Consider the following 10,498-nt stretch of genomic DNA (forward strand, 5'->3'; position numbering starts at 1 on the left):
ACAAATAAATAAATAAATAAATGTGTGTCCCCTCCCCTTTAATCCAGTCCGCCGTGGCTGTGTGGTGTGTCGGAGACGGTCTGCTCCAGTGTCTCCTCTGGTCCGGCTAGCATTAGCTGTCTGACCTGCTTGGCTCCGAAGCTAATTTTAGCGATTGCATATGTTTTACTTTGAGACTGGACAGCATTAACACTAAAACCCGGATGGTAACCACAAAGACATAACTGGAACGGGTGACCGTCAATGCAAAGAAAAAGGGTGAGCCTAAAGAAGTAACGTTAGCAGAAACTGACGGTAGCTGCTACTCGGCTAACTTAGCTTAGACATGTTAACACTGCAGTGACTCATATTTAACTGCACAGCTCAATACTCCAACTCATAACTTCTTAAACTAAAAGACAGTAGGATTCGTTAGCTGTTAAGCTCTTTAAGAGTATTTTTTTAGGAGGGAAATGCTACCCTTAATCCAGTGTTATGAGAAAGTGATTGATTGAACACCTTTAATTTACAACCTAATGCTAACTAGCGATTGTCAGTGGACGCTGAGATCTGCTTTGCTGTTTATTAAACCAGAGGAAATCTTATGCAAGCTAACCACACGGGTTTAAGATTAGGGGTTAATCTTGCCTAACCTGTTGAGTATATTGTTGTAACAATAGCTCTCTGTTTTGGGGGTGACTTTGTCAGGGAATATAAGGTAAGATAAGATAACCTTTATTAGTCCCACACGTGGGAAATTTGTTTTGTCACAGCAGGAAGTGGACAGTGCAAAAGTTATGACGCAAAAATTAGAATACAATAAGAATAAATACAGTACACAGCTGTACAGAATAGAATAAAATAATATACTATATACAGTAGAATAAAATAGAATAAAAATATACAATAAGATAAAAATAGAATACGAATGCTATATACAACTGAGTAAAAATACAACGATGCCAGAAAAGATTATTGCACTTAGTGTTATTGCACATGTGTGGATGTGTGTGTTTGTTCAGTTAAAGTCTTTGTTGTGGAGTCTGACAGCAGTGGGGAGGAAAGACCTGCGAAATCTCTCCATCCCACACCGTGGGTGCCGCAGTCTCCCACTGAAGGAGCTGCTCAGTGCTGTCACAGTCTGCTGCATGGGGTGGGAGACGTTGTCCAACAGGGATGACAGCTTAGCCGCCATTCTCCTGTCACTCACCACCTCCACTGGGTCCAGAGGGCATCCTAGAACAGAGCTGGCCCTTCGGATCACCCTGTTCAGTCTCTTCCTGTCCCCAGCAGAGATGCTGCCGCCCCAGCAGACCACACCATAAAAGATAGCAGAAGCCACCACAGAGTCATAGAAGGTCTTCAGGAGTGGGCCCTCCACCCCAAACGACCTGAGTCTCCGCAGCAGGTACAGCCTGCTCTGCCCTTTCCTGTAGAGGGCGTCTGAGTTATGAGTCCAGTCCAGTCTGTTGTTCAGATGAACACCAAGGTACCTGTAGCTGTCCACAGCCTCAATGTCCATACCCTGGATGTTCAGTGGTTGCAGTGGAGAATGCTTGTGCCTGCGGAAGTCTACCACCAGCTCCTTGGTTTTACTGGCATTGATCTGGAGGTAGTTCAGCTGGCACCAGTCCACAAAGTCTTGAGTCAGTCCTCTGTACTCCTTGTCGTCCCCATCAGTGATGAGGCCGACTATTGCAGAGTCATCAGAGAACTTCTGCAGGAAGCACTGGGTGGAATTGTGGGAGAAGTCTGCAGTGTAGATGGTGAAGAGGAACGGAGCCAGAACCGTTCCCTGTGGGGCCCCCGTACTGCAGACGACCCTGTCCGACACACAGCCCTGAGTCCTCACATACTGTGGTCGGTCGGTGAGGTAGTCCAGGATCCAGGTAGTGAGGTGATGGTCCACTCCAGAGTTCTCCAGCTTGTCCTTCAGAACCGAGGGAAGAATGGTGTTGAAGGCACTGGAGAAATCAAAGAACATGATTCTCACAGTGCTTCCAGCGGTCTCCAGGTGAGCGAGGGAACGATGTAGGAGGTGAATGACGGCATCATCCGCTCCAATGCCAGGCTGGTAGGCAAACTGAAGTGGGTCCAGTGATGAGCTTGTTAGGCGCCGAAGCTGAGCCAGGACCAACCGCTCCAGGGTCTTCATCAGGTGGGATGTCAGAGCCACCAGCCTGTAGCTGTTGAGGTCCTTGGGGCGTGAAGTCTTTGGCACTGGTACAACACAGGAGGTTTTCCAGAGCTGTGGGACTCTTCCCAACCTCAGGCTCAGGTTGAAGAGGTGCTCCATCACCCCACACAGTTGGTCCGCGCAGGACCTGACGACCCTCGAGCTGATGCCATCTGGGCCCGCTGCCTTCTTGCCATTAATCCTCCTCAGTTCCCTCCTAACCTGGGTGGTTGAGAGAGACAGGCTGGAGCCTTGTGTTGAGTGTGTATTGGATGCTGTTGTTGGGGGTGGGGAGGAGTGAGCAGGGAGAGTAGAGGAGGTGTGAAGTGTCTGAGGTGTCAGAGGTGGAACAGCAGCAGTGGGGGTGGGTGAGTCTGCAGCCGATGTTGTAGACTGTCTCATGGTTGAATCAAATCTGTTGAAGAAATGATTCAGTTCATTTGCCCACCTCACATCCCTCCCAGGCAGAGAGTTCTGCTGTTTGTGGCCTGAGATGGTTCTGAGGCCTCTCCAGACTTCACCAACGTTGTTTTGCTGAAGCTGGTTCTCCATCTTCTGCCTGTAGCTGTCCTTCCCATTCCTTATAGGTCCCCTCAACTCTCTCTGCACCCTTTTCAACTCCTCTTTGGATTTGAAGGCCCTCCTCTTCTGCTTGAGGACAGCTTTAATTTCTGGGGTAATCCAAGGTTTGTTGTTGGAGAAACACCGTACAGTCCTGGTAGGTACGGTGTTATCCACACAGAAATTAATATAGTCAGTAATGCATGTAGTAAGGCTGTCGATGTCCTCTCCATGGTCGTCACAGATCACCTCCCACACAGTCGACTCAAAACAGTCCTTAAGAGCCTCCTCGCTCTCCTCTGACCATCTCTGCACTGTGCGGGTGGCTGGTGGCACCCTGCGCACTAAGGGCTCATACACAGGGACAAGGTGCACCAGGTTGTGGTCAGATTTGCCCAGGGGAGGGAGAGGTGATGAACTGTATGCCTCTTCAGCATTGGCATACAGTAAGTCCAGTGTTTTAGTGTCTCTGGTTGAGCAGGTCACATACTGGGTGAAGGTGGGCAGTGTGGAGTCCAAAGAGGCATGATTGAAGTCCCCTGATATTATGAGAAGGGCTCTCGGAGATTGTGTTTGCAGTCTGCTGACCACTGAGTGGAGAGTGTCACAGGCTGCATCCGCGTTGGCCGAGGGGGGGGACATACGCTGTTATTGCGATAACATGCGAGAATTCCCGGGGCAGATAGTACGGACGCATGCTAACAGCTAACAGCTCAATGTCTCTGCTGCAGAGTTGTTCTTTCACAGTGATGTGCCCAGGGTTACACCATCTGTCGTTCACAAAAACTGCCAGTCCCCCTCCTTTCCTCTTACCGCTCTCTCTCGTCCTGTCCGCTCGCAGCATCTGAAATCCCGGTAGTGTCACGCTTGTGTCCGGAGTTAGCGGTGTTAGCCACGACTCCGTTAGCATCATGATGCTACATTGCCGGTACTCCCTCTGTGACCAGGTTAGCGACGTGAGCTCATCCATCTTATTGGGCAAAGATCTTACGTTTCCAATGATTACAGAAGGAAGAGATGGTCGATAACGTCTCCTTCTCGGGCGACGGCGCTCCTTCCCAGCACGACACCCCCGTCTTTTCCTCCTCAGCTCGCTGGGAATGTCGGGTCTGTCCGCCGGCAGTACCGCTGCGGGACGCAGCGCTAACAGCTGATCCTTAGTTATAAAAAATTACGAGAAGAAAAGATAAGAAAGAAAGAAACTCAGAATGAGCAGAGCTGCTGTAACAGGCTGCCGCACATGGGGGGCGCCGGAAACAAAGGTGGAAGAAATTTGTGCAGATTTGTGCATTTCTGTTAAGTAAGATGGTGCAGCTGAAATGGCCAATTTAATAATCACTAAACAGTTCCTACAATGTGATATTTACTACTTCATCCCCACAGATCCATGGCAAAGTGGCTGAAGGACTACCTGAACTTTGGCAGCAGGCGTGATCCTCCACAACCCCCGAGACCAGATTACAGCGAGAGCGAGATTTTGAGGGCCTACAGAGCTCAGAAGGAGCTAGATTTTGAGGACCCGTACCAGCACACTGATAAGGAGCATCAGAATGGTGGTTTCGGCTCCTGTAATGCCACTGTGAGCCTTCCCTCTTTCCCTGCATTTGGTTCAGCGCTGCCTAATGGTGTAGAGGTATGACTTGGACTCCTTTTTTTACAGTCATGCGCACATGCAGCTTATGTTCCCTCCTCAAAAAAGCCATGTGTCCCTACATAAATTGCCTCACAATGACCACTTTTAAATGCACATGCTCCAAAAAAGATATGCGCCTGTTTGGGTGATGTTCGATTCATTATCTAATGTGTTCTCTATCCATGTCTTACATTTAGGTAAAACTTGTGTCTCCAAAACACAGACTGATTAAAGTGGACTCTCAGGAATTTGGTCGCTGTAAAGTCCCTCTGAGCCCTGTGACTGTTCAGGAGGAACCTGTAAGCATTGTTATTTCAGACAATCACAATCTCAAAACACTGAGGTCCAATGTCATTGCATTTAATTTGTGTAATTCGCTTTGTTTCTATCCCCCCCACTAAGGTGGTTCCCTCTGCCCCAGCAGCGTCAGAGGCCGACGCAGATTACTCGGATCCTTTTGACGCACATCCACACCCAAGAGCCAGAACAAACTGGGAGCCCAAATCTGCACCAGCAGACTGCTGCAGTTACATGGAGCCATTTGAGGCCCAGCGAATCATTTCAGGTTTCCTCTACATAAAAGTTGATACTTGTATATGGTGAAATACTTACCGTACCATAAATAATTCACATTTATTGTGCATTTTATTGAGGTACAAGTGTTTTGGGAAGAAATACTTACCCAATTCTTAGGAGGGGTAAAGGTGAAGTTTTCACCTTCTATGTTTCCTGTGCAGAACTACAGCACAACATGATGGCCAACCGGTCTGGGAGTGGAGATGGCAGTCAGCTATATGACAACCCATATGAGGAGAGGACTCGGTACCACCATCGAGCTGGTCCGCCTCAGAAGGTTGAGGGTGGGGTGATAGACAGCAAGGAGAGCAGGCTGCCTCAGGATGACGAGAGGCCGGCTGATGAATACGACCAGCCGTGGGAGTGGAAGAAGGACAACATCTCTAAAGCCCTAGCAGGTAAATTGGGGATTTCCTGGTATCTGTCAGTGCGCCCCAGGGCGGCTGTGACTACAATGTAGCTTGCCATCACCAGTGTGTGAATGTGTGTGTGAATGGGTGGATGACTGGATGTGTAAAGCGCTTTGGGGTCCTTAGGGACTAGTAAAGCGCTATACAAATACAGGCCATTTATTACAGTTCTGTAACTACTTGTCTTTGACGTATCATTTTCTCTCTGTGTGCCCATAGTTCAGTTTGAAGGGACTGAAAGAGAGCGATCACGAGGTCACACAGAACAGTCCAGGCTTACCATGACAGGCGCCACATCAGAGGCAACTACACTCCGTCTTGTAGGTGACACTCCTTCGCTCTTGGGAGAGAGGGTGGATCCATCTCTGCCGCTGGAGAAGCAAGTGTAAGTTGAGATTCACAGTCTTAACCTTTGATGTTGGCTCTACTAGTTTTCTTTTTCTTTTTTTTATTCTACTTCCAAAAAATAGCAGTCTTTCTTGCACAACATACCCTTTTACTTTCATCATGCTTCTAAGTAATTAATTGTCTTTTGTTTTTAAGTGAAGTTCCTCAAAATCTTTGGGTTTTTTTGTTGTTTGTTTGTTTTTCAAAATGGGGGGGGGGGAAAGGTCATTCAAATAAACCAAAACATAAAACGGCCTTGAACTGGTTTAAGTTCAAGGCCGTTGGTCCAGACATGCATCGTCTTGCATTTAAAAAAAAAAAAAAAAGAAAAAAAAGAAAGAAAGAAAAGTTCGCAGGTTTAGTTTGTTTTGTTAAGTTTCTTTAGATTACGTGTGTGTGTGTGTGTGTGTGTGTGTGTGTGTGTGAGTGAGTGAGAGACAGAAAGTAAAAGCCAGTACTTGTTAGGCTACACAGTTTTCAGTTACTGTTGTTGTAAAGGGGAATTTTATGTACTGACAGCCATCCCAGACGAAATAAACTTCATAAAGGAAATGCCTACAACTTAACGACTTGAAAAATTCATCCCAACATTTACTTTTTTCTTTCTTTCTTTTTTTTTTTTTTTTTTTAAATTGAAACATGCAAAACTTGGCTTAAGAACAAAGTCTGACCTGTGTGACTCACAGAATAAATCAGAAATGGAGGCTGGAGCTTTGCATTTCCTCTCGCATTTGCATCTGCAAAACACAACCAGCCGCACTCGGCTTGGCTTATTTTCTTTTTTTATTTGATTATAAAGAAATTGTGGCGATTACTGTCACATGTTTGGTGTTGTCTTGTCTTCTGCGTTTCACATCCTAAATGTGATGGGTTACCATCAGCAACAACAAAAGGAAAACAAATATTTTAAGTTCACGCTGATATAAAGCTGGCTGATATGCACTTATGACCATTGCTGTAAACAATGTATACAATTTTGCAACTGTTTTATGAAAAGATTAATGCAGTTATGACTTTATAAAATGTTTAGCTTTGTGTTATGCTGTCCTGCTGCTTGCCTGCAGGTGGTACCATGGAGCCCTGAGCCGGGCAGAAGCAGAAAGTCTGCTGACTCTGTGCAAAGAGAGCTCCTACCTGGTGAGAAATAGCCAGACGTGCCGAAACGACTACTCTCTCTCCCTCAGGTAAACATGAGTGTCCCTGAATGCTGCGGTGTGGAGTGCATCAAAAAGAAGGAAAAAACCCTTCATGTTGTCTTACTTCAATATTACCGCACTCTGTTAAAGGGTAATTATTCCCTTGTGTACTTGGCTTTAGGCCCTTCCGAAATTTATGTGATCTGGTCCCCCACGCACCCACCCATTTGGGTATTGTTGCACATCATTTTTCTAGTTTCTCTGTTCTCACTTGGTTACAACAACCTTTTTTTTTTTCTGGCTTTTTTTCTCTCAGCAAGTGTCTTTTTTTTTTTTTTTTTTTTTTTAGTCTCTTTAATAACCAACATGGAAACAGCTGCTTGGAAAAGATCATAGGAATGCTGGGAATTGCTCCCAATCTCACATCTGTATTATTTTGAAGCAGTGAGCTGAAAGAGCACAGGAATTTGTTTGCACTCTGGTGCAATTTTTTTTTTTTTTTTTTTTTACCAAAATATTTGTGGATTCTCTGAGCATATTATGTGCTTAAACCACTGATCAAATCAGCAAATTAGCAAAAGGGAAAAAAGAAAGTGAAATGTAGCTGCAAAATGGATGAAGGGAAACTTGAACAAACTGCTGCCAAAGCCCTGTTTTGGTAATGTGATAGAATCTGATCTAAAATATTGTTTTGATGGAAGAAAGCCAGATGTGTAAAAGCTCAAGCTGAATTTTGCGTTCAGAATAAAAAAAACGCATTTTTCAGGTGCTCGAGTTTGCTTTCATACCACATGCGTGTTGGGTTAAATAAGGGTATTTGTAGAAGGTGATGACATAACAAATACAAGGAAAAAGAGAGGTGCAGGAAAGACCTGTTTGAACTCAAGATGTTGTCTTTAATGATTGCTATCTTTACCACCAACGCACCAACAAAATTACAGGAAGACGAACCCAAGCTTCTCTAAGCGATGATTTTGGCCATTGTTTTTATCTTGGATCCCTAAACTTCACTTTGCAGAATGAATAAGTTGACATTAAAGCTAGTTCTGAGGGTGCATAGTGAGATTAATGGTACATTAATTATATCAATTAATAACCTATTCCCAATCAGATTTTCTGTTTCATAGACCCTTCACTAATACCACAGAAGGAAGCCGTGCAGTAAAAGTTACGTGTGTGTGTGTGTGTGTGTGTGTGTGTGAGAGAGAGAGAGAGAGTCATAGTCCCAGAGACCTGAACACATTTGGATTAAATACCTATAAATGAGTTTAAAACACAGTATTTTTATACATCTAAGTGTGTCACATGACTCTTTACGTTAGAGGAAAAGTGAAGGATTTGTATTTATATGTTTGACACCAGTTTCAAAGTTTGACATTTAGAGATTGAGGCTCGGTTATATAAACAGTCATCAGTGATTCACAGTGAGAAGGAATAAAACTGTCGGCAATTCATACCAAAATAATAGGCACAGATGCTGACTCCTGGTTGAATGACAACTCTCCAGTTCCCTTTACAGTTTTTTGTTGTTGTTCCTGTTGAAACTTTTTAATTAAGCAAAACTGAATGGGCTGATTGTGTGCGGCCCACCCCAAGCAATGATGATAACACAATTGGAATGTTGATCTGAGACTGCAGGAATACTTTCATCACAGAAAGCTGTGTGGCGCTCCGATTGTTGTACGAAACATAACGTGACATATTTGTTCCAGGTGGCAGTTTTGATAATTATAAGGTCTTAAAACATTCTGTAATGCTCATGCACACACACAAACGCACACACACTTTCATTCTCAGTCTTTCAGTGTACTAATTAACATTCCTGTCAGGCAAGTTGAGGCTCATCTGCACTGTCTCTTTATTGTCAGGAGCTGCAAAGGCTTCATGCATATGAAGTTCACCCAGTCCCCAGACGGCCGCTACGTCCTCGGAGAGAACAGCCCTCCGTTCTCGACCATCCCCGAGGTCATCACCTACTACACGACACACAAGCTGCCAATCAGAGGAGCCGAGCACATGTCCCTGCTGTATCCTGTCCCAGTGCAGACCCTCTGACGGTGACATACACATCCTGATTTTCATGGTGCTACTGAATATATTCTTATATACATATATATTCTTAGTATTTACCTATTTCTACCTGTGTCCTACATGCTATGACACTGCCATTCTACCTGCACAGCTTGCAAGAGATTGGACCATCTGGTGCCATCTTTTCTGTTTTTACTTTAATCCCTGTATCTACACTGGCCGCTTACAAGAGAGCTCAGTGCTTAAGGAATCTGTGAAACAGTACATCACTGAAATCCCTCTATTTATCTGTCACGGACTCTTGAAAGTCAGCAATTGTTGATAATAGGATTGTTAGCTCAGTACTTTCACCTCACAGAGGAAAAAGACAAAATCTAGTCTTGAGACGGTAGAATTTATGTAATCTTGCATGGAGTTTTGTCTTTATTGCTGTCAAATGTGAAGCAGACTTAAAGAATATTATTGGTGGGGTCAGGGTGGCCTTAGCTTGTGCCAATAATCCAGTTTTTTGTTTGTTTGTTTTTTCTTGTCACATGAATTTCATGTTTTTAAACTGACAAAAGGTCAAAGTGATTGGAGCTCTGGTGTGAGGATTGAGAACTAAGTTTAAAAGGTTGGAAATGCAGTTGAAATCATGCTGTGACTACAAGCAGTATTGTTGTTATATATATATATTTTTTAAGTTTTAGTTACAATTATGAACCAAACACTACATATTTAAGCCGGACCATCTCTGCGCCCTGGGGTTTTCTCTCTGCGCGTTTCAGAGGCCCGCCAATGTTACTTGATGCTGTAGCCGTTTTGCCCTGCAGTGTTCTTGGCTCCTCTTGTTAATGTGTGAACAACACAAAGTTGACTGCATCACACAATAACAGACTCCTGCAATACTAGTTTAGAGAATATTAACTACAGTATTATACTGAAAGCTTGTGGCTTTGTGAACATGATTATCAAAGAAGCTTTGGTATTTTAATGACTGTGCTATTTTATAAAATTTTAAAACCCTGTAAAAAATAAAGGTTGTGGTGTTTTCAGTTTGTCTCTGCATTCCTTTTTTTTTTTTTTTTTTTTTTTTTTTTTTTTAAATAAATAATGTTTCATATGAGCTTCATAATGATAAATGTAATAATGTAAATTAAAATTTGGAATTGAATTAAAGGTAAGTTCAAGTTACTCCTCCAGCACACAGTTTAGCTTAGAAAATTACACACGCTTCTTTTTTCCCAGATGGAATGATGGATTTTTAAAAAAAAAGAATATGGTGCACAACTTCGAATTTATTTTGGATTTTTTTCTAATCCACACAGTGTCAAAATTAAACAAGTTTAAAATGGTAGGATTCAAGGTTGTGGCTTTGGTAAGGAAATTCTGGATGTCCTGTATTGGTCTGCTTTATCAGTTTATGTGCAATTACAGTCACAGTCCTGTTGGAACCCCCAGTTGTTGTTGTTATTTTTGGGGTTTTTTTGTTGTTGTTTTTGTTGTTGTTGTTGTTGTTTTTTTGTTGTTGTTTTTAAAGTGCCCTTTCTCACTTTCCTGTCCCCCAGCCCATGTCTGTCCGTCTGTAACAACTGAAAATAAAAGAAATAACAACAAAGGCTGATCAAAT

General features: G+C 43.6%; 1 protein-coding gene across 2 annotated transcripts; it reads left to right on the top strand.

Moving 5' to 3' along the window:
• Nucleotides 1-46: 46 nt before the first annotated feature.
• Nucleotides 47-9,923, top strand: LOC308389083 (SH2 domain-containing adapter protein F-like). 2 transcript variants are annotated; one of them, XM_080870229.1, is made up of 8 exons: nt 47-258; nt 4,100-4,349; nt 4,547-4,648; nt 4,752-4,914; nt 5,087-5,323; nt 5,555-5,720; nt 6,787-6,859; nt 8,727-9,923. In XM_080870229.1, the coding sequence occupies exons 2-8, from the start codon at nt 4,104-4,106 to the stop codon at nt 8,931-8,933; spliced, it is 1,194 nt and encodes a 397-aa protein (XP_080726355.1). In that variant the 5' UTR covers nt 47-258; nt 4,100-4,103; the 3' UTR covers nt 8,934-9,923. The 2 variants fall into 2 exon arrangements, with proteins under 2 accessions (XP_080726355.1, XP_080726354.1); XM_080870228.1 differs by having other exon boundaries at nt 48-258; nt 6,787-6,906.
• Nucleotides 9,924-10,498: the final 575 nt, after the last annotated feature.

The sequence above is a fragment of the Rhamphochromis sp. 'chilingali' genome (genome assembly GCF_963969265.1).
Source record: "Rhamphochromis sp. 'chilingali' genome assembly, chromosome: 21".
Lineage (NCBI taxonomy): Eukaryota > Metazoa > Chordata > Actinopteri > Cichliformes > Cichlidae > Rhamphochromis > Rhamphochromis sp. 'chilingali'.